The 24,732-nt window shown below is 51.2% G+C and overlaps 1 protein-coding gene across 1 annotated transcript in view; it reads left to right on the plus strand.

Annotated features, from left to right (window-relative positions):
- The window catches only part of CFAP77 (cilia and flagella associated protein 77), a 119,497-nt gene that overhangs the window by 88,294 nt on the left and 6,471 nt on the right, over window positions 1-24,732 (plus strand). Inside the window, exons 4-5 of the mRNA XM_019728904.2 lie at window positions 1,760-1,865; window positions 6,596-6,697. Of these exons, the coding sequence (XP_019584463.2) occupies window positions 1,760-1,865; window positions 6,596-6,697 (208 nt within the window). The remainder of the gene's footprint in view (window positions 1-1,759; window positions 1,866-6,595; window positions 6,698-24,732) is intronic.

Raw genomic sequence — 24,732 nt, forward strand, 5'->3', positions numbered from 1 at the left:
CAGATAAAGACTTAACATAAATAATCAGTCTCATCAGCACACACAACATAACTTGCAGTATTTCCGCAACGGCTTCTAAAACTCCGCGAGCGTTCATTTTCCCTGCTTGCTCCCCAAAATACCTTCCCACTGTTGGTTTGTTTGATTCAGACTCTGAACAAGGTCCACATATTGCTTTTGGTTGATGTGTTTCTTAAGTCACTTTTAATCTGTCTCACTTCCTCAACCTCTCTTTTCTCCAATGTTCTTTGCTGAAGTGAGTGAGTCATTTGTCTTGTGGATTGTCCCACACTCTGAACGTGGCGGATGGCGTCCTCTGTCCCCTGCAGCTCCTGTAAACGGTGGTAGGTGGTCTGAGAGCTGTGTGTCCAGTGTGGCAGCAGCAGCCCAGCTGACTAACCAGCACCTGGAATGTGGCCACTGAGGAACCGAATTTTCCATTTTATTTCATTTGAACTGATTTAAATTCAAATTTAAAAACTTGATCTGTTAAATATCTCATTAATATTTTAAAGGGATTACATAGTAATATGACAATATTTTAGATATATTAGTAAAATTAATTCTACTTGCTTCTTTTTACTCTTTTTAACATGGCTACTGTCCTCAGGTTCACTTTTGTTTTTTTGTTTTCCCCATAAATGTTTGGTGGGTGGTGCTGCATACCTCCTATGGTGTCACTTCCAGCACAGTGTCTACTTGTCACTTTCAGTGAGGATAAAATTGATCATTTGGGTAAATGTCATGTTATGTGTATTTTACCACAATAAAAAAGAATTGATCCTTTGGTTCAGTTGCTGCCGCCTGACCCATCCATTATAAAGTTCACCATCTGCCTTCCACCTAACCATGTTAGCAGCCATTGATAATTATCACCTAAATCCATTACTTTATTAGGACTCGTAAAATAGTGGGTCCCTTCCCCTCGAGTCTATCATTCCGCCTGCATTTATCAGCTCTGCTTCTTCCACAGAGAACTCGCCCTCATCACCTAGTTGGTTATCCTAAGCAGGTCTCACTTGCAGTACTGTCCCCCCGCCCCGGGACCTGACCCTTTCATCTCCAGGACGGGATAATGACAGTACCCGATTGCTAGTGTTGCGAAGGGTGGGGCACACGAAACACTCTGCAGAGGGTAAGTGCTGCTTGGCTGCAAACTCTTGTCAGAGAACAAGAGCTGATCTAAAGGCGGTAAAGGCAGGTTTTATTCAGTCCTATTGCAAAAGAGGAAAGCGACTTCGATTCTGAATATAACACAAGTGGGGATTTATAGTCAAAGAGCAGAGTGGGGGGGTCAGTAGATGGAAACTTACTAAGAGGAGACATGGAGGGCAGGAGGATTCTTGCTAAACTGACTTAAAAGTATTCTTGGTAAAGGTGGGTCTGGACGATCAGATGGCGGGGTGGAGGGACTAACTCAGCAGGTTCTTTTCTAAGACTGGCTTCAGCAGGCAAAGGATACGACCCAAGGGTGAGGGCCTAGTCGAGAAGAAGGCTCCACGTAGCTTATCTAAAATTTGGTCAAGGAGAGGGTCTTTGTCACCATCTCAGGCCCAGCACTTGGTTGGTGTGCAATAAATGTTTGTTGAATGACTCATGTGAGGCACCTGTTTCTTTGGCTTTTGGACGCCAGAGAGCTTCCCGGAGCCTTGGGAAGAGTGATTTGCCCTGTCGCCTGGATAGTCAGGCAGGTGCCCTCGCGGGAGAGTGCCGCTGGCCCTTCCAAGACCTCAAACCTGTCTGGACTTCCTCCCCACAGGCCTTCCACCCCCTTCTTTGACCTACTGCAGAACCGGTACCAGCAGCTGTGGGTGCAGGAACAAAAGGCTACTCAGAAAGCCATTAAACTGGAAAAAAAGCACAAGGTAAAGGCGGCCCTCACTCCTGAGTGGACGATTGTTAGCGTGGGAGGGAGGGAAGGGCTGGTTCAGGCAAAGCTTTGAGACTGAACTTGGTGCATCTGTGTCTCTGGTAGGGGGTGGGGCTGGAGAGTGGAGGGGTCTGGGGTGGGGCTGGAGAGTGGAGGGGTCTGGGGTGGGGCTGGAGAGTGGAGGGGTCAGGGGTGGGGCTGGAGAGTGGAGGGGTCGGGGGTGGGGCTGGAGAGTGGAGGGGTCTGGGGTGGGGCTGGAGAGTGGAGGGGTCTGGGGTGGGGCTGGAGAGTAGAGGGGTCTGGGGTGGGGCTGGAGAGTGGAGGGGTCGGGGGTGGGGCAATCCAGCTGCTTGTTGCTGTGCCGATCAGGCCTCATAGAAATTTAGAGCTGGACAGGGTCTTGGTAATGATCAAGTTCAACCTCTACTTAAGACCCAAGAGTGGACGATTCTGGCTGAGGTCATGGGTGAACTGGCCCTGTGTGCCCGTGAGGTAGGATTAGACCCTTACAACCCGTCCCCAAATCCCGCCTGGGGACCCTTCCACTGAACCTCTGCATGACCTCACACATCTGGAAACCAGATTTTAAACTAACGTGACCTGGCCTAGACAGAAATGTGCCGGGCACTGTCCATCAAGACAAGGGTAAGACGGCAAGATGCACAGAGACGCACCCTGGGTGGGTGCTATAAAGAGCACAGTTACGAAACCTTAGGAATACACTTTGTTTCAAATTAATGGCTAGGCCCCATGATAAACACTTCCTGTTAACATCGTCTCTTTACGCTTCTCAAAACCCCAGCAGGTGTGTATCACCCATTTCCCAGGCACGATGGTACCCACACAGGGAACGGGAGCTGAGGGCAGACAACGTGCAAACACTGCCAACTGCTAATGGTACGGGTGGCAGTAGAGCCAGACTGCTCACCTTCAAAGCAGAATCGCTTTATGTTCACTTAGCCCTTTATGGATTTCATTAGAAGCGCGACTTCAGTGTCTCTGGTTGTCACAACAGTCACACTGCTGTCCCTCCACACTGCAGGGAATGGGGCCAAGCGCACACCCTGTCTGTCCCCCTGCGTTTTTTCCTAAGTGCCCCTGGAGGTTGGGGTCTTGTCAGATCGTGTTTGTTTCATTTCTGAAACAACCCCAGTTTTCAGATGGGGAAACTGAGGCTCCCCCAAGTGAGCGGCCTGGACCCAGGTGTGTCCCACCTGGGTCCAGGCTTTTCCCAATTGTGAGGTCCCACTCCTGCTGGTGACAGGGAAGCTCGGGTGTCAGGGGCAGTGCCTGCGATGTCCTAGGGCCAACCTGGGTATCAGTCAGAGCCTTACCAGGATGCTGGCGCCCTCAGGACAGGCCAGAGAGGCACGGAGGGACAGAGGGTCCCAGGTGACCCCGAGACCGTGGATGGTAGGGAGCCCCAGCCCCTTCCAGAGTTCTCGGCAGTCGTGGAATCCAAGACGCCAGCTCGTTAAAGAGCAGAGTGTGGTAATAACATTTTAAAAGCAGCCCGTGACTAGTTTATTCGTTAATGGCTCAAGAAAGAGTCAACTTGCTATGGTAATGACCAGTTTCAGAGGGAGCATTGCCATTACAAACTGCTTTATAGCGACAATTGAGAGTCGTGCTTTTTAATTAGCAGCTATTTCACAGCAAGTCAGAGTGTCTCAAATCCACAGAACCCTGAGCCTCCGAGGACCCATTTTCTGACTCTAGAGACAACCCCGTATCCTGTGCCCCTCCTTTTTCAACAGAACACCCCCTTAAGTAGCTAATGTGAATGGCTCCAACGCCAAGCACTGGTTGGGACCTGATGCCAGCTCTGGGGATATGACTTCGAGTGAGTTAATACTTTGTTGGGGTCTCAATTTCCTCATTGAGCAAAAATAGGGGTCAGATTAAATGAGGGCCCATGATAGTAGGCACTCAGAAAACACTTGTTGAACCAACCCCAGAGTTATCTTCCTGTTCCAAGATTCTGTGTGGCTGCCACTTTGTCAAAGAAGTGGCTATGAATACCCAGCCCCACCGGATGCTGGAGAGGGTTGTCTGGGGCTGATAAACAATTTATTGGGGTCAATAAGGTGGTCAGTTTGCAAGGTCAAATTGCCGCCATCCAAGGAAAAGCCTGTCTCTTTAAAAGGCAGCTAAGAATGTCCTAGATTTGGGACGGTGATGACCCCAAATGAAGTTCTTGGTAACAGCTTCTGTTTAGCGAGCAATCGTCTTGGGCTAGACACTGCTCACAGCTTAACTCAGAAAAATCCTACAGTTTGTCAGGCATTGGTACCCCATTTCCAGCACAGGGAACTGAGGCTTAGAGAGGCCACAAGACTTGCCGGTGTCCCCCAATCCTGAAGGCCAGCTCGTTAACCCCTGGCTCGACTGCCTCTCTGCTCTGGTTCCAAGTTAAAGTTTCAAAAACTTTTCTAGAGTATACCTGATCCAAAGGGTTTGTAAGCTATCCACAGACACATCCAATAAAATTAATATAACTGATTACCGAAATAAATCAATGAAAGGGATTCGACGGGGTGGTGGCTTCTTCCGTTAAACTCAGTTCTGCTTATTTATCGACTGCATCTCCTGTATGCCTGAAGCATAGGAGGGGTTTTATTGTGGGAGACGCTAAAAGTTCATCAGGCCCTGCCCTCAGACAAAACAGCCTTGAAGGAGAGACAGATTACCCTGGCGAAACCCGGGGCAGATCCAGCTTTTGTGGGGCCTGGAACTTCAACACTTCAGAGGTCCTATTTAAGAAAAAGTATGCAAGAAAAGGACGCTATTCCAACGTTTCCAAGCATTGCTGTGGGAGGGACCCTTTGCCACCAGGAGCCCCCAAGCTCGGGCTGCATCAGCGTCCTGGGAAATGCACCTGTGCATGAACAGCCACAAACAGCACCGGCACGTTTCTTGCAGACGGTCACTGGGCTCAGCTCCAGGCCCTGCGAAGGCTCCATGGCCCTGTCCCTACAGGGCTGTGTAAGGGCTTCCCGGAGACCGAGGGGTCACAGCCCGCAGGCCGGGGACCCTCCTCTCATACGCCTCCCCCACCTGCAATCTCTCCTCAAATGTCACCTTATCGGGAGCACCGCCCCTGACTCCCTAAAACATCATCTGCTCCCAGTTACTCTCTGACCTCTTACCCTGCTTCAGTTTTTTTTAAGCACTTATCACCACCTGACGTTTTAAAATGAATTACTGTTTGTTTATTTCTTCTCCCACTAGAATATTAGCTCCATGAGGGCAGGGACTTGGTTTTATTCGGTGACGTATCCCTAGCTCCTAAAACAATGCCTAGCATGTGATGAACATTCAGTAAACATTTGCTGAACGGATGAATGAATGCTGGCAAGGTACTTGGCCCAGAGCCTGAGGCATAGACTCATAACCGTTAGACGTTATATCCTGACATTGAGGCAATGAACCTGCAGAACGAGGAAGCCCATGACAGTGATCTTGTGTCCCTTTCTTATGCCCATTTCTGCAGTGGCACATCCTTTCTGGGTCACATGGGCACCACTGCCCTCTCCCGTACTGCCTAGCTCATCTGCTTCAGGGGGAGGGCCCCCGCTCTACACAGAGCTCTAGGTATAGATAAGACTCCTTGTATACCTGTGAACCCCCACAGGGATCCTTGCATTTTGACAAGGCTCGCCATGGGCTAAGGTCTGACTGTGCATGGAACTCCCCGGGCCCTCCCCCACTGGTTGGGAGGGAGGAGGCCTTGGACCCCGCTTTAGTCTGCTTGGCCCCCATAACACGGTACTGCTGATGGGGTGGCTTAAACAACAGGAATCTATTGTCTCCAAGTTCCAGCGGCTGCAAGTCCAAGGTCAAGATGCCCGCAGGGTTGGTTTCTCTTGAGGGCTCTGTCCTTGGTTGGTAGACAGCTGTCTTCTCACTGTGTCCCCGCATGGCCTTTTCTCTGTGTGACATGCCTGGGCTGTGTCTTCCTCTTGTAAAGACACCGGTCCTGTCAGGTTAGGCTCCCACCCTTACGACCTCGTTTGCCTTAATTATCTCTTTAAGGGCCCCACCTCCAAATAAAGCCACATTGGGGGCTAGGGCTTCATCATACAACTTTGGCAGGGGCACAATTCAGGCCACGGCACATGTCCCGTGAGCTCTAGGACCCCAATTATGGGTTTGCTGGCATCCGTGGGTGGGCACGGAGCACGCAGTTAAGGAGGAGCAGGACTTCCTTTGCGTCCCGAGATCCCACTTGCAGAGACTTGCAGGGCTCTGAACTGAGCCCCCAAAGCCACCCCCCCAAAGGAGACTGCTTCCTCGTCCACAAATGGGCCATGGTGGGGACCTGCTCCCGAGAGAGGGCAACAACCCCTCCATTCATGCCCCCTCCACGCACACACGGCAGAGCGCCTACTTACCGCCAGGGCTGTTAGCCGAAGAGGCAGTTACAAGGCTGCCTAAGACACCGTTCCTGCCCTCACGGCGGCTACAGGCCAGAACCCCACGTGTTCTAGGGGCAGCCCAGAAACCAGAACAACAGGCTCCGGGCATCCTCTGGTTCTACCACTGAGCTATGGCCAGGGCTCGGCCATGAAATCACTCAGAGAAGGGCCGGATGAAGGAGAAAGGTGACCCGAGGATCTGCAACACCAGGGATCCCAACCCTCTGCCCACCTGTCCCTGCATCTCAGCCAGGGCTTCTCTGGCAGCCAGGCAAGCGTCCTCCCTTTGCATTCCCCTGGCCTGCAGGTGTTCCTTGGGAAGCTGTATGAGACCAGGAGCAGTCAGCTGAGGAAGTACAAGCCGCCTGTGAAGCTGGATACCCTCTGGCATATGCCTCACTTCCAGAAGGTCAGTCTCACCTCCACTGCCCCTGCTCCCCCCTGGGCAGGTGTCGCTCCCCTTGCCCAGTCTGTACCTATCCTCGAGACAGCGGAGGTCTTGGGGCTCACGTTGCGTGGCATAACGACGACAGTGATGATACCAACAGCATTAACTAACATTTTTTGAGCACGTCTAAGTGCCAGCTGTGAGCTCCACTTCACTGAGTCCTCACATCATTGGAGGGGAGCCGCTGCTATGTCCCTGTTTCACAGACAGGAAATACAGCGAACGCTGGGAAGCGGCAGCTTTGAGCTAAACCCAGGTTGTCGGCCCGCAGAGCCTGGGTGTCTGTCCACAGGGGCGGACCACCTCCCGATGGGGTCGTCAACACCCACATCCTGCCCTGGGGACTTGGGGCGTGAGACAGCGCCATGCTCGCAGCCCTAAACCTCCCGCAGGGTGGCATTCCTAGGGAGATGGGGGCAACTGTCTGCTGGGGGCTGACGTGAGGGCATGCCACGCACCCAGAGGGGTCTAGCTGCTGCCATGCTCCAGCTTCAGGATTGATGGTGTTCATTCAGCCGTGTAACCCCGCAGAGGTACCCGGATGGGGCATTGTGCATAGGACAGGAACTAGGAGATCTGGGGACAGCAGCTTCAGCATGGAGGGGGACTGTGCACGCCCAGCTCTGGCCCAGTGGGCCTTTCTAGGGGCCACAGAGGACGCCCTGGCTCCAGGAAGACAGCTGCACAAAGCCACACTCCTGGCCAGCCCAGGCCCAGCCGCCGTCTTGAGTTAAACTGCAATTTAGACAATGAAGGGGACCATGCCTTCCTGAGCCTAATGCAGTCGAACAAGCTGCCGAGCTTCGCCGGAGAAGCCTGCTTGCCCCCTTGATGTGGCTTCTCATGTCCTGCCCAAGTGGCCTCCATCAGCATATGTCACTGACCGTCCGCCCCGCCGCCTGTCAGCCCATGTCGCCCCTGTGCACAGGAACATGACCACGGCTGTTCAGGAGGTGGTGGGAGCCACTGAGACGCTGCTTGGTGGCTCTTCTACCCCGACCCTGGCAGCGCCACTCAGCTCTGGCTTCTCCTCGCCCTATTTCCTGCCTTTTTAACCCCATCTCCCCACCCCCTTCTCTCTCTCTCTCTCTCTCTCTCTCTCAGCAGTTTCTCTCCACAGCCTCCTTCCCGGCCTCTCTGGCCGTTGCCTTTCCACCTTTGCTCTTTTCTCCTTTTCCCGACATCTGTGGCGGTACAGGCATTGCAGGGATGCTGCCGGGGAGGGATGGGGCTCATGGTTCCACGGGCACGAGGCGCCGTCCACGGCTCTCTGCTCTGCAGCACCAACTCCCTGACCTGACCCTCTCAGCCCCTTCGTCTGGCTGAGACCCTGCCTGGAGCTCCCACGGCCATGGACAGAGGAGGGTTCCCGGGGTCTCCCCAAGTGGAGCAGGGAAATGTCCCCCTCCTACCCCAGAAAACACTGCCTCTCCTGTGTCAGGAGGTCCTGTGTCACATGCCCATATCCCCACAGTCGGCCAGAGTAGGAGCACAGATATACACGGTGAGTTTCTATTTTCACTCAGCTCTCAGTCTGTCTCCCCTAGTCTTTCGATTGTTGTTATAAAATACCGTATGACAACAGTGGCCAGCCTGTACTGCCGACTTTCATCCGGTGCCAGGCCTGGGGCTAAGTCATTTATGTGCATAATTTCACACCAGTGTCCTTGTCCCCTTGCACGGAGGAGAGGCAACAGGGTTTGCATTTCCGGGCCTCCGGTTCCTCTGCCTGCAGGGCCCAAGCTTGAATACCCTACCCATCACGTCAGGACTAATGAGAAAGAGAATGAGAATGTAAGCCCCAGCTTTACTGGGTGCTTTTCATCTTTGCTGGGATGTTCACAGATTCTGCAAGTTCCCCTGCAGGACTCTCAGCAGGGCTCGTCCCTGAGCGCCACCCATGACAGCCCAGGACAGATCCTCAGACCCCAGAGTGCCGCCATTGTGGACACAGTGCTCAGTCCACAGCCTGACGGGAAGTGGCCCGTGCTTATTGAGCTGTTCCAGAGTGCCAAGAGCCTGACAAGCATTATCTCACAGATATGGTGTCCCATTCTACTGATGCGGAAACTGAGGCTCAGAGAGCTGAGGACCTTGCCCTGTAAGGAGGGGATCCTGGATTCAGCCCCAGGCTGCCTAGGCCTCTTCTCTTCACAGCTGGGCTGTGATACCTCCTGAGGTCTCCTTCCCTCACTGTCTGGCCCCATCCCAGCGGGAACCTCCCCACCGCCAAAGGGCTCCTTTATGTCCCTTCACGACAGACACTTATCCACACCGCAATTAATTAGTTAATTGGGCAATGAGTTGTTCAATGTCCATCTTTCCCAATAAAATGCGAGCCAACTAGGACCATTCCTGGTATGTCCCCCACTGTGTTCCCAGAGCCCAACACGGTGCCTGGCATAGAATGGGTGGTCAGTAAATGTCTGTGGAATGAATGAAGGAGTGACAAGTACAGCCCAGAATGACAGAAACGTTGTAAAGCCTTTATCAGATCTGATGAAACCCCCCTTCCCAAACTGAAATGTCCCAGCACCCACCACCCTCCGAGCCACTGACTGTGTCTAGACTCAGAGGGCCGGCAGCGTCCAGAGTGGGGCTGCTGTCGTCCACAGCAGTGTCGTGCCAAGCCCCACGAGGGCCTTTGTCTGTGCCCCGAGGCACTGCTGGTCCAACACCCCACCCCTCCCCAGCCTGGCCCCATTATGAAAGGAAAAAGCGCTTCCAAAAAAGTGGAACCTGTCACAGTGATGGATAACCTAAATGGACTCTCCCCGCTTGCGAACAGATGTCGCCACTGAACTCTGTCAGAAATAATTAAACACCTTTCACATGGAAAAGCAGCAGGCAGGCCGCGCCTTGGGCTTGGTCAACACAGCCGAGCTAGCTGGCTTTTACACAGCCCCAGCTAGCCCACGAGGGGGGCGCCCCTGCCAACAGGCTGCCCGGCACTACACGGAGCCCTTAGCGGGGTCATGAGCCCAAGAGGGACCAAGAAAAGGAGAAGACACATTCCTTAATGCGGTGAGACCTTGTCGGGCCCCACGGGATCCTGGCAGAGACAGGCTGCCGGTGGCTCCGTGTTTCTTTCTGGTCTCTGCAACCAGCAGTTGCCATGGACGGCCAGTGCCCAGAGGGAGAGTCAGCCAACAGCTGGCGAGTGGCCTTTCTGCCAGAACACTGACCCTGTGCCAAACCAAGAGCTCTGGGCTGGCTGCTGAACCTCTCTGGGCCTCAGTTTCCTCATCTGAAAACACAGGGGTCGGGCTAGTCTGGAGGGTCTCTTCCAACCTAAGGTTCCATTATCCCAAGCTCACTGGTCAAGGAGCCATGTGGGAGGCAGCATGGGGGCTCTTCGAGGTGGCAGACCCCAACTTCCAAGAGTCAACTGTTGGGGGACAGCTCAGATTCCTATTTGGGGGACGAGGTGTGAACTCATCGCCTCCCACCTCACCTCTGAGTGGAGGGCTCGCTGGGCTGGGGGCGGCACCCTCTGTGTCTGGTGCCATTGGGCTCACATGCCCTTTACAAGGGGTGCTGGGGTCCCTGGGGCAGAGCAAGGAGAGAGGGAGGAGGAAAGAGGCATGGTATGTCTGTGTGTGCCCGTGATTCCAGGGTCAGCCAGACCTGGGTCACATGGCGACCCTGCCACTCCCCACCTGTCGGGTGGCTTTACCTGTGCAAGACTCTGTTTCCTTTTCCATAAAATGGGCTGGTAATGTCCCCCCCGCAGGGCTGCTGGGAGCATTTGACGAGAGCATACATGTACAACATTTAGCAGAACGCACCCCTATTGAGGTACCAATAGAGGGCAGTGCCATGAGGGTGGTCCTGGAGATTTCATTCATTCATTCATTCATTCATTCACAAATCTTGCTGTTGAGCCCCCCTGCGCCCGGCCCTGTTCTCAGCACCAACGATATGCTGCTTCGGGGTGCTGGTGACTGGCAAGGAGTGTGGTGGACTGACGGACAGACAGGTAGACAGATGACTGCACAGGTGAATGGCTCCATGGGGAAGTTTGGAGAAGCTTTACTCCCAGGGTGTCCAGTGTTTGCAGTCTGAAATGGTGGAGAGACACCAACCCTAGCTGGCAACCGAGGCATGGGGTGGGCATGATCACTGTAACAATCACCCGACTACACAGGCCTGGCACCAGCCGGCCCACCTGTTCACGTGCCTTTGCAGGCTCTTCCCCTGCTGGCCCAGGACAGCCCTCCTTTGGGCCTGTTGGGGGGCAGGACTATTAACAGTGCCGCCGTCTACTCTCAAAAGTGACCCAGTCTGAACCACACATCCTATGGCCACCTAATATTAATCCCCCTGCCCCCAAATAGATAGTTTATCCGTCTTTATAAAAAGACTGCCAGTGATAACAGCCCAAAGACAAACAGGCGAGTGCTCCAAATACTTACGGCGGCACCAATGACGGTGATGAAAGGTTGGATGCCGCCAGTCAAGCGATGGCTTGAATATGTAGCATTATACTGATATTACTATGAAATATTACACAGCCACTGAAAATCATGACTTTAGTCTATACTTACTGACACTTTACTAACATTATTGGGGGAAAGAACACGTGCTGTTGTGACCCCGTTTGGGTAGAGACAGCTCATCCTTACAGGTGTGTGTGCTCAAGGACAGACGTCAGGGGCCCCGCCTGCACGCCCCTCGGGGCACCTGTCCTGTGCTCACGCCCCCCCTTCAGCCCAGTTCCTCCCCCACGGCTCCTGATCCGTGCTACTGGCCACGCCTGGTTTCTCGGATTCAGCTTCCATCAGGCATGCGGGTCAGAGGTCAGCGCTCTGCCTCAACCGTGAAGGCGGCTGACTTGCGGAGTCCAAGTCTCCATGGCCACGTCCACCTTATAACTGGAGATCCAAAATCCACTTTTTGCGGGGGTGGAGGGGTGTTGCCCAAGCATGTCCAGGTCTCCACTCCCACCCGACCACTCCGCCTCCCCCAGCACAGGGCTGACACCCCCTGATATTACATAGTCATTCAGTCACTAAAATATGAACAAATTGACTATTTTCATTTGGCTTTGGCTTTCAGCCCCACTGCTTTAGAATAATGGCTCAAGCTATTAAGCTAACAGTTTGATTTACAAGCTCTTGTGCTCCCAATGCTGGGATCAGACTCCTCTCTTTGTGGAAGACTAACCCTGCCTCGGGTCTCCTGGGCCCCTGGCTCCCTAATAAAACAGGAGACGGCGGGGGGAGAAATCAGCAGCCAGCCAAGCAGGGACACCCAGAGATGCCACTGATTAGTGAAAGCTGCTGAATCTAAGAAAAGGATTTTCTTTCCCACCTTTAAGCTCTCTTACAAATCATAGCCGGCTGGAAAGTTAACTCAACTAAAACCCAGGCGGGCTGGGCTCTTGGCTGTCCAGCCACTGCCATCAGCTCTCCAAAGGGCTTACAGCGTTCAAATAAAGACACCCTTCTTGTCCAGGTGTGTCCAGCCCCAAATCACTCCTTACAGACCCCGGAAGGGGGTCTGCCTCTCCCTGAGGTCCCACACCAGCGATATATTTTAAGAATCCTGCCACTCTTGGGGCCGGCCCGGTGGCTCAGGCGGTTAGAGCTCCGTGCTCCTAACTCCGAAGGCTGCCGGTTCGATTCCCACATGGGCCAGTGGGCTCTCAACCACAAGGTTGCCAGTTCAATTCCTCGAGTCCCGCAAGAAATGGTGGGCTCTGCCCCCTGCAACTAAGATTGAACACGGCACCTTGAGCTGAGCTGCCTCCCGGATGGCTCAGTTGTTGGTTGGAGCGCGGGGCTCTCAACCACAAGGTTGCCAGTTCAATTCCTCGAGTCCCGCAAGGGATGGTGGGCTCTGCCCCCTGCAACTAAAATTGAACATGGCACCTTGAGCTGAGCTGCCGCTGAGCTCCCGGATGGCTCAGTTGGTTGGAGCGCATCCTCTCAACCACAAGGTTGCCGGTTCGATTCCTCAAGTCCCGCAAGGGATGGTGGGCTGTGCCCCTGCAACTAGCAACGGCAACTGACCTGGAGCTGAGCTGCGCCTCCACAACTAAGACTGAAAGAACAACAACTTGAAGCCGAACAGAACCCTCCACAACTAAGATTGAAAGGACAACAATTTGACCATTGTTCCCCAATAAAGTCCTGTTCCCCTTCCCCAATAAAATCTTAAAAAAAAAAAAAAAAAAAAAAATTCATCTCTTTAAAAAAAAAAAAAAAAAAAAGAATCCTGCCACTCTCTTGCCTCAGAATAAGAATATCCACGTTGCTGGGTCAGGCACTGAGCACAGGAATGGAATGTGTCACGCGCGGAAACGGGGCAATAGGAAGAGTGAGTCAGAGGTCCTGAGGCAGCTGACATTTCTTCCCTAAACACAGAACCCCCCATTATAAATCAGATCAGTACGCAGGGGAGCAGGCTCACCCAAGGGATAAAAAGCAGGGGCTTAATTGGTTTTGCATAATCTCACACCTCAGAGGTACGGAATTGTTGGGCACCTGCTCATGAGGCCACATTGCTGCTTGAATAATGGCAAGTCACAAATAGCCAGAGCTGAAGCGCTGGGAATGGGGACAAAGCATCAAAGTTCTTGGAGCAGCTCAGGAAATCTCAAGAAGTCTGGGGGAAACCCAGGGCACGGAGGGAGAGGCCGGCATCTCAGGGGACACGGCAGCTGGCACGGCTCATAGGACCAGCACTGCATCTTGGGGACCCACAGCCCGGCTGTCCCCTTAATCCTACCAGCACCTGGGAACTTTCAGTTTAATCCAGAAAGCTCTTCTCCCCCACTGGGCATGAAAATATTTCAAATTCTGGGCTGAACATCAAGCAGAAAATAGAATAAGACAGCTTGTTTGGGCATCAGCTATGTATTTCTAATCTCTAGAGAGAGCGAGAATCTCCTGTTGAATTTTGGGAGTTGATGGGACTGTGGGGTCCCCAATTTCTTCCTCCAGCTCATCCCCAAGAGAATAAATGCTCCACGATCTCAGGAGAATCTCTCAGGCTAGAGGAAGAGTTCAGGTTATTGTCTGCCACCTCTGGGATAACTTCCTCAATGTCACCCATGAATCCCTCGTTTCCACATGTCCCCCCTTGTCAGCCTCTGTCACCGGGCACCAATGCCACCGGTGTGATGGAATCTGAAGCACGTGGCCAGCAGCAAGTCCTCGCAGATAAACAGCATCCAATGATTGACTCAGATAAACTCAACGTTCGTTCAAACTGAGGTTTGTCAAAAGTGCAGGTGACATGAATCAAGAGGCTAGTGCCTTTATGTGTAAAAGCCGCAGGCAGCTAACGCAGCCTTCCCAGTTTCCCTCCTAGATGCCAAGTGCACTGGCATCAGAGAACACTTGCTGGGGAGAAAGCAAGACGGTGGGGATGTTTTTCTGGCCTCTTCTGTTCCTCTCCTCAAAGAAGTCCTGGGAAATGATGCCTTCGAGCATTGCAAAAAAAATATGGGCAGTTTGGCCAAAGTCCACTGGCTGGAGACGTAGAGAGAAGAGCATCCAAGAAGCTATTCAGAGACGGCATTCCCAGCTGGCAGCCACAGTAACGACCTTGACCCCACACCACATCCGAGCACCTCTTCGGTGCCAGGCTGGGTGTTTTGATGAATGAGTACATTTCATGTCAATGCTCTGACGCGATGTGGGAGAGAAAAGTCATGCTGTCTCAGAGACGAGGAAGCTAAAGCTTGGACGCTTCAAATCACGTGCCCCAGGTTCATGTGGCAGAGTCAGAGCTTGGACCCTCTGGCTGGTTGCTTCCAGGCCATGGAACAGTTGATAAATACTAAGGCCTTGCAATGACCTGGTCAGGGGCCAGTGGGGGCTAAATGCAGGGCCTGGCGAGGAAAGTGGAGGGCGGTCAGGAACTCAGGCTTTTATAGGTGTCCAGAGGGTTGTGGCAGCCCTGCTCTGGCTGATTTAAGCCCTTGCAATAAACAAAACTGCCCACTGCCCTGAAAGCTTTTAGACCTTGATAAAACCCCTGAGCATCTTTTAAATTGCAGTTCAGCCCCAAGGCTAAAGAGGAAAGAGGCCCATTGATGGGGGTTCACTCGCTGTATCAAAAGGTGTGAGGCAGAGATAAGCAGAGGGAGGTAGGAACCTGTGGTCCTGGAAGCCACACAGCCGGCTCCAGGTCCCAGCCTGGCCTTGTGTTGGCATTTGTAAAGTGGGAACAATAAGAGAGAAGGTCAAGTGCAGTCGTGCTGGTAAAGTGCTTGCCATGGGCCTGGCCAGGTCACAATCACGGAGCAAAAGAATCTCTGGGTTGACCAGGCCTTTGGCATCTGTTCCTGTAGATGAACGGTTCTCACACTTGGCTGAGCCTGGGGTTCTCGGAGGAGAGGTTTAAAATGCAGATTCCAGGGCCCCACCCAGGATCCCGGCCTGCGTAGCAGCCAAGCCTGCGATTCCAGTGAGCAGCAACCCCAGCTCCTGGGGTCAATGTCAACTCTTCTTACACAGTTAGAGTTACAGTATATATTTCCTGTGGCAGCTGGTTACTTTCATATGTCTGATATGAAGCACATTGAGTCTTCAAAATGAAGCATGCCTGTTGGAGACAGGCTGTCGCCTGTTAAACAGCCCTAAGGATTGTGAATTCTGTCTTAATGTGCTCATTGCTCTAACAAAACACTATAGACTGGGGGACTTAATCAACAGGCATTGATTTCTCTTAGTTCTGGAGGCTGGACATCTAAGATGGGAGTGCCGGGCTGGTGCGCTTCTGGTGAGCCTCTCTATCTGGCCTGCAGAGGGCCACGTTCTCCTCATGTCCTCAGGGAGAGAGAGAAAGCGAGCTCTTCTGAGGAGGGCACCGATCCAGCATGGGGGCCCCACCCTCATGAGCTCATCTAAAGCTAATGGCTCCCAAAGGCGCCACCTCCAAACACCATCACACTGGGGGTAGGGCTTCAATATATGAACTTGAGGGGACACAATTTGGTCCATAGCAACTTCTTCCTCAAGTTCAGTTGACATCTGTCTGCGTTTACCTTCCACCTCCTGGTTCTGTTTGTCCCTTTGGAGCCCATGGAATCATCTGCTCCCCCTTCTAAGTGACAGCCCAGAGTCCGACACTTTCTTTATGGACACCTAGGTTCCTCATTGTTCCTCGGAGCAGGAGTTCTGCATGTCGGAAAGTGAAACCGCGTTGCAGTGACAGTGGACCACCAGACACCGTGACCTCTGCCACTCACTGTTGCATTCTCTACCTTTCCTCACAGTCCTAGACCATTTGTCAACTTGAACTGCCTTTCTGCATATTTTTGAACAAAATTGAGGTTGATGATGTCCCTCAGTGTCGCTTGAATCATTTAATACAAGAACCTGTGAATATTTCCTGCTTGGGGGCAATTTCAGGAAAACAGTGCAATCGGATTTATGTAATACTAATAACAGTGATGACAGCCGCCGCCGCCATGCCTCAAACGCTTACTCTGTGTGCCAGTCACTATGCAGGGACTGGGCGATGACCTGTGTGGTGTGACTCTACCTGTTCTTCAGAAAGTCTCTGTTTTATGCAGCCTTGACTGTCTTATTTCACATCATGTGCAATTCATTAGGCCCCATTCAAATCACTTGTAAGGTGGCAGGTACAAATGCCGAAGAAAATGAAAACTTCTTCTACTTAGGTGAAGCTGAGCAAGTAGATGGAGAGGCTCTTTCTTAGGATGCTTGAATCTCAGATGTGTTTCTAAGGACTCTGTTGCCTTATCCCAGGCTCCTAAACCATCCATCCAGCCAGCCAGCCATCTGTCTGCCCATCCATCCATCCGTCTGTCCATCCGTCTGTCCATCTCCATCCTCCTAGCCATCCATCCATCTGTTCAACTACCCAGCCATCCAGCCAAGATTTGCTGAGTGTCTGTAGGATGCCCCTAGTAGTCGAGTTATCCCAAGAGCTTTGAAGATCTCCTATCTGTTGACATTTCCCCAGAACAGTGTCCAAAAGATGGCATTAACGGCCTCACTTTCTAGCTGAGGACACTTAACTCTAATATTGCTATTTGGGACTTGACAGGGTCGGCCTTGTCAGCCACAGAAAGCTTCTATTTCTTCTTCAGAGACACCTGACAAAATTCTTCCCGTTCATTATTCCAATCAGAGGAAAGGGGAAAGACAATCCGAACCTCACCATGTGCGTCCCACTGCGGTGGGCCCTGGACACCAAACATCTGAAGGTGTCCCCGGCTTTCCCAGCACTAACACAGGAGTTGTTCAACAGCCTATATGAATAAGCGATAAGGCACTGACGGGTACTGTACGGATGGCTCAGCAAAGGACTTAATTTGCAACCAAGCACAAAATCAAAGACTCTGTCAGCCGAGGAACTGTGCGCCTGGATAACCACCTTGCACTACCTGAGAACGCACTGTCAGGTAAATTTCCAGAGAAAGTAATTAAGGAATCCCCATTGTCTAAATTCAGCAGCAAAATTTGGAGCTCTGGAATTTGACGCTCACCAGGGATCTGGTGTCTCCTCCCAGCCTGATCCTTCATCAAAATGAGCAGTGGAGGTTTATGAAGGGATCGGCTGGTGTGTCCCGCCTTGCTGTCCTGAAGACACCCCTCCAGCCCTGTGTGTTGTCTTGTCGAAGAAGCAGTAGGCAGCAAATGAGATCACCGCTTGTAGGACAGGGGTGAGATTAATACACAAATATATAGACCTCTCTGAGAGCTGGCAAGTGGCAATTAATATTTATCAAGTACCCACAGCATTCAGGATACCAAAAAGTAACATGCAAAACAGCCCCTGGCATCGGGGAGTCTATATTCTGATTCAAAAGCTGTGCACAGATAGATGCCGAGTGTGCGCAGAGGCTCCCCCCGGGTGGGAGGCACTCAGGTTAGTATTTATAGCAAGTGGCCGCTTCCTACTGAGAGGATGAAGCCTCCTCAAGCTGGTGCCATCAGCGCCTTGGCCTCCACTCGGGAGCACGGCTGGGACACCAGCCCCAGTCGCTGGGGGCTGTCCCACCCATGAAGCCTCCTCCACGGGTCTCACCAGCTCGTCTTCACTAACTCCCTCCTTAGCTCTCACTTGAACTTCAAACAGAAGAAAACGGCCCACTCTCCACTGGAGATTAGTGTACCAGGACCATCTTGATATTTCTAAGTGGGTCGGGCAGGCTCAGCCCCGGCTGGACCATCCCGGTGCCCTTGGCGGCCGGACGCCTCCCAGCCTCCTCCCAGAAGAATAGCGCCGAGCAGACTCCCATCATCTGGGCTCTGAAAAGAAAAGGGGGGCCCTCCCTCCCTGGCAGCTCTGCTTGTCACGGCATTTGTTGACAACCCCATTGAAAAAGGCCCTCACTGCCGCTGTGAAGTCTCGTTCCATCCCACACTCACTCCTTTCGCAGACAGGTTTTGAAAGGCGGAAAATCTGGGAAACACAGACACTCGCCCACCCCGGGCCCATCACAGAGGGAGAAAGGCGGCAGCTTGGGTGAGCGGGGCTGACGAGCCTCCTCACCTGGCCCCACGGTGCACCGCCTCCAATTAAATCAAAATGGTTTGTTTTTAATGGTCTTTTACACTGACAAGTGGGCGATCATTTTGGGCCCACGAGCTGTCAGGGAACTGAGGCAGCGCCTCCGTTGATAATGCCCAATGCTTCCAATTAGAAGCCGAGGCCGCTCCTGGCGCGCTAACGATTCCCCAGCCACCCCCCCAAGCCCCTTTGGCGCTGGCGTTTCTTCTTGCCTCCTCCGCCGCAAATTACTGACACAAAACGGAAGGCCCCGCGTCTGCTCCGCCACGCCAGGCCCGGGCCCTGTTGGGCTTAATGAGCCGATGGAAGTTTCGCGGCTCCGGCGCTAAATTCTTTTCTTGTTTGACAGCTGCTCGGCTAAGGCGAGTGTTGACCTTATAAAAGATTTAGTGTTTCTCATTATTTTCTGTCAAGTTTCACAAGTGATGGCTCCGCGGTTATCATTTGCATCCTGGGGTGTGTGTGTGCCCACGTGTGTGTTGGATGGGGGCTCCCAGGTCTCCAGGAAATGGGGAAGGGGTCTTTCTCTCCCCTGGTGGCACTTGACTGCGGTACAACAGCTCCCAGTGTGACCTTCTTCTTGGGCTGAGGTGTTTCAAAGAGAAGCCAAGAGGCAAAGCCGAGGTGACAGAGGGTCAGATGGCTTCCCGGCCTCCTGGATGGAGCTTCTGTGGGGGAACAGGAGAAAACCAGTGCACCCGACCCCCTGTCAGACAGCAGCCCAGACGTGCTGGGCAGAGGGGTGGTCTGAGCCGGTGGATGCTGAGAGCAGTTTTAGGGCCACACTCAACATTTATCTGAGGGACTCCCTCTGCGCTCACAGGCCCCATTTAAAGCCATTGCCAGCAAGCTGCCTCCCTCTGCTCTGCATCCCGCACAAGGATTTAATGGCTTTAAAAAGCAGAACCATTATTTCAAAAGTGGCACATGTTACTGTCCCCTGAGGTGACTGTGGGAGCGTTTGTTGGTCCTCATTTGATTCCTGCACCCATGCCAAATCGGGCCGCTCTGTACGTAACAAGACTCCAGGGAGCCCTTGCCCAGCTGGCTCCCTGCCCAGTCTCCTGCTGGCCTCTCCGGCTCCTCGCTTTCAATCTCTATGTTCTCCCCTCGCTCTCACCTACCCACTGGCCATCCCAGCTGAGGTGACCCGAGGTGGCCTGAAGAGGCTGAGAGGCTGAAGGGCAGATGAACACATGGATGTCTTCTCACAGGGGCTCTGTCTTTCTTCATCCTTGTTACACAGGAGACTCTATTTTGATCTCTTGGAAGAAAATCATGGCACCTTCTCCCTCCCGTGCCCATGGCAGACCTTGCTAATCAATCACCACACACTTTTTCATGAGCCCGAGAGTATTTTGAACAGAACACGGGCACCAGCCCTCATCAGTCTGCCAGAGCTGATAGGTGAAATAAAGCCTACTCGCCACCACCCCTGCCTTAGGGCGACCACTTACATAAATCAGTAAGTATCCTAAAATTCCTGGTCATTTTATGCTACATAAAGATGATTTTTATATAAAAAGAAATAAAATATAACCCATTAAAGGAAAATAAACTGAACTTCATCAAAATTAAAAACTTTGGTGCTTCAAATGATATTCTCAAGAAAGTGAAAAGACAGCAAACAAAATTGGAGAAAATGTTTGCCAATCATATAGCTGAGAAGGGACTGTATCTATGAATGTAAATATTACTCTTATACCTCGGTAAAGAAAAGATAAATAACCTAATTTTAAGATGGGTTATTGAATAGACATTTCTCCAAAGAAGATATACAGATCACCAGTAAGCACATAAAAGATACTCGACTATCGTTAGTCGCTAGGGAAATGCAAACCAAAACCGCAGTGAGACCCCACTTCATGCCCAGGAGGATGGCTATATCAAAAAGACTGATAATAACACGCGTTTGCAAGGATGTGGAGAAATTGGAACCCTCATACGTTGCTGGTGAGAATTAAAACAATGGTGCACCCCTTTGGAAAACACTGTAGCAGTTCCCCAAAAGGCTAAACGTAGATTTCCCATGGGACCTGCATTTCCACTGCTAGGTGGACACCCAAGAGAAATGGTAACAAACATCCACACACAAACTTGTGCATGAATGTTCATAGCAGCATTATTCATACTAATAGGCAAAAAATGAAACAACCCAAATGTCCATCAACTGATAAGTAGATAAACAAAAAATGTGGGAGATCTGTATGATAGAATACTATTCAGCCATAAAAAGGAATTAAGCACTGACACATGCTACAGCATGGATGGACCTTGAAAACACTATGCTGAGTGAAAGAAGCCAGACACAAAAGACCATGTACTGTGTGATTCCATGGATAGGAAATGTCCAGAATAGCAAACCATAGAGCCAGGCAGTAGAGAAGTGGTTGCCAGGGGCTTGGGGAGGAAAATGGGGAGTGACTACAAATGGACACAGGGTTTCTTTTTGGGTTGATAAAAATATTCTAAACTTACATTGTGGTGGTGGTTGCACTCTCCTGTGAATATACTAAAAGTCATTGATTTACATACCTTAATGGGTACGTTTTATGAATTATATAAACTGTTTTTAAAAATATTCAGGCCACTTAAAAAACAAATAGGCCACTGGAGTCAGATGAGTGCTCATCACCCAGATTCTGTCTTTGGAGCCTAGAACAGGGTGACAACTGGACACCATGAAATGTCCTCAGATGGCGAGGGAGAGTCTGGGGTGTCCTCAGCTCCCCCACTTATCCATTATGACTCTCACTTACCTGAAGCTGCAGAAGCAGAGGTGGGTTTTTGGGAAGTTCAGACAAACCCCCCGTCTTGATGTTACCCTACTATTTCTCTGCCAGTATTTGGCCAACAGAGTCACTGTTCAAGTTTGAGCTCAGCTGCTGCCGACTGGCCTTTGCTAATCCTTGGGAGAGGTTGAGAGAGGCTGGTATGGCTTCTGGAGACAGCAACTCAATTCTCATTTTCAAAGTCATGCAGGACTGTGTTTCCTTCGGCCCTAAGGTCAGTGGAGCTCAGACCTGGATCCCAGGTCAGGCTTTCCTCTTAGGAGCTGGGTCTCCCTGGGCCAGTGTCTTAACCATCCTGAGCTTCCGTCTCCTGTCTCATCAGGTGAGAATGGTCCCCCCTCACCCTCAGGGGCCATTGCTCTCCCCACCTCCCCTGGCACGGTTCCCTGAAGTCTCACGTTAGGCCTGTGTGTGGGGAGGCAGGAAGTTTGTTTTCTATGCTGAGTTGGATGCTCTTCGAAAACGCAGCGTGTGTCAGCAGGGAGGGTCAGGCCTGTGTCCTTGCTCTGTCTATTTTTGGACCACAGAGAAATGAGAGCCGGAAGCAGCATAACAATCTAGGGGACCAGATGTCTCGGGAGAGATGGTCGCCCTCGTTAATTACTTAACCTAGGAACCTGCTACATCAGAGCTTAGTACCAGCCTGTTCGCCAATGATGTCTCGTATGGATTTGTGTTCTTCGGGGGCCTCTGACCTCCAGCTGCCCCCAACTTGACAGAAATTACTGACCTGGGACTGATCCATAATCTCCAAGTGCCTCTCATTAGAGGAGACAGCCCCTCAATCTTTTAAAGCAAAATATCTCTCCCAGTCACCTGAGCAGTTGTCACTGAGGGGAAAAAAAAAAAAAACTAAACTGAAAATCTCTATAGCTGTCATTTTTTTTTTTTTTTTTAGCTCTTTGGCAGGTTTTTTGTTTTTTGTGCTTTTTTTTTTCCTGGCTATTTTTTTTTCTCAAATCCTGCCTTCTCGGCCCCCAGACTTGGCACTGGAAGACTTGGTGTCCAGCTGAGGGACCGTCATGTGGCTAATGAGAAGGGACCAAGGACTCAGCTGGCCCAGCTGCCCCTTTTAGTAGCATGTGTCAGGGGTCTGGACTCTAACAGGCACAACGGGAAGCTGCTTAGCCCATGAACTTGTATGGTGGAGGGTTGGTTCTTCCGGGCTGGTTTGTACACACACACACACACACACACACACACACACACACCACAATGTGTCCAGGTATGGCTTTCCAAACCACAGCAAGGCCTGACCGTAGGGAGAAGACGCAAAGGAAAACCCATTGCCCCGGGCTGTGTCTGCCTCCCGTCCCATCTCAGCAGAGGCCTCCAGCTGAGGGAAGAAGACACTGAGGAGACAGGAACGAAAAGAAGACAGAATGCCACTCACTCTTTAGCACGTGCACCAACGCTGTTCCACCCAGCCCCAGGCCATGGCCACCAGGCAAAAGGAAATAACCAACATTTGACCTCCTCAGTCTTGGATGCTTTCTTAGGCACTGAGATGGACTCCAGCTCCGTGAGGCAGGACAAGCCTGCCAAAGAGGAGCCATGCGGAAAGTTAGCACGAGGCAAAGTCACTAACCACTGGCTATGAAACTTCCTTTGACAGCAGCTCTTGGTTGGAATGGAATCATACACAAATCTCCTATAAGTAACAGAGTAACTCTCCCTAAATTGTGCATGTGGAGAGAGGAGCCCCAGCTCACCCCACCCCTGCCCCTGAGTCACATCTCCAAAAATGCAGTTTGAAACCACACCCCTTTGTGTTTTCATCTTTCAAAAATGAAAAGGCAATAATCCCTCATGTGTAAAACTGAAACTGAAGGCCTCCTTCCGCCCCTCCCTGTGCTCAGTTCTCTCCCCTCCCCCCTCTCCCAAGGCGGTGTCAGGCACGACTTCTGGGCACTTCCTTTCCTCCCAGGTCTTTCTGTTCAACTGGAGTCAGACATGTGCTTGAACCAAGGAGGGCATCGCTGCGTATATTTTACACTTGTCCTATAAATGGCATCATACTTAGGTCCCACTCTGTAAATGAAACCTTTCTTTCACGCAACATTGTGTTTTTGAGATTTATACGTGTCGATTCACGTAGACCTTAGAGCAACGCTGTCCCTAGAACTTTCCGGGAGGGTGTACACATTCCCCATCTGCTTATACAGTAGCCTCTGGCCACGTGGGGTTCTTGAGCACGTGGACTGTGGTTCGTGTGAAATGTTGGATTTGATTTCATTTTGGTCACCAGTGGCTACCCTGTTGGACAGTGCCTCTGTGGAAGGCTCACTTTAAACCAAACAGAGTATTGCACTGTATGGATTTACCAACCACCGGAGGGAGATTTGCCATTAACTGGAAAGTCTGGTCGTATGTACACCACACGGTGAACCAACGAGTCCCTGCTTAGTAGGGTATGAGGTTCCCGTTCCTTCTCATTACTACCCTCGGTACCAATCTGATGGGCGGGAAATGATATTTTCTTGTGCTCTTTCCTGGTTACATGCCAGGTGAGCATCTTCTCCTGCACTGCTGACCTGTAGATGTCCCCTCCACGAGCTGCCCGTTTTTCTATTGCCGTGGGACCCCAAGGCCACTTTCACTCGCCATCTCTGCCTTATCTTTTGTGACTCTGCTTGTAGGTTATTTCCTCAGGAAGCCTTTTCTGGCCCCCGGATGAGAGTTTTAGCCTCTGTATCATAAGCTCTTACAGAATCTGGTACCATTAATACTCAGCACAACTATAATTGAATAATTAGCTATGTAACTGTATTTCTATTACTAGTTTTCTGGTTCTAGAATAGCAGAAGCTTTCCAGATTCTCACTGTACCAGTGCCTGGCACGGAGTCAGGCACAGAGCGGTTACTCGATAAATATTCATGGCGGGAAATAATGAATACATAAATGAAAGGACGGCCACATTTTATCCCCTAACCTAGATCACATGGGCGCCTTCACGTGCCAGTTCGTTCCACACAAGGATTTTCTGTTGAAAGTAGATCAAACTTTCCAAACAAGCATTAAAAGCAAAAACTCAACAAATATTAACAAAGGCATCTAATTCACACAGATTACTTTGGCACCAAAGAAATTAAATTAGAAACCAGTCACAAATGTAACTTAGAAAATTGCCTAGAAATTTGAAAGCATATTTATAAATAAGTTAAGGACCAAAGAAGAAATCCAAACAGAAATTTCATAGAAATTAGATGAAAAGAGAACTGAACAAAAATAAATTATGCTCAAAACTTGAGAAGAGATAAAAGAACATTCAGAGGGCCACTTGGTTTCTAATGCCATGTTCTATAAGTGTTAAGACAGGGAAAAACAGATTAAAAGGTAATTAGCTAAGCAGACAACTCTAGATGCTAGAAAAGAGCAACAGAGTAACCTCAAGAAAACGATGACGTCAAGAGCAAAACTAACAAAACGTCAAAGGCACAATCAAGGTTATCAATCAAATGAAAAGTTGGCTCATTGAAAGTGGATCAGAAAAGTGCAGATGATTTCAAATCAATTGGGAAATGGAATCTAGTAATCCAGGTCCCAGCAGCGAAGTGGGGACCAAAAGTAGGCAGGGAGTGGACCTGAGGAAAAGGCAGTGAGCTGGCTGCAGGTCTCAGCTCTGCCTCCCGGAAACCCTGGGAGAATTGCTTCCTACCTTCAGGCCATCTGTAGAATGGGAGAGTGGGATTCAGTGATCTCCCAGA

Source organism: Rhinolophus sinicus, linkage group LG04 (assembly GCF_036562045.2).
Source record: "Rhinolophus sinicus isolate RSC01 linkage group LG04, ASM3656204v1, whole genome shotgun sequence".
NCBI lineage: Eukaryota > Metazoa > Chordata > Mammalia > Chiroptera > Rhinolophidae > Rhinolophus > Rhinolophus sinicus.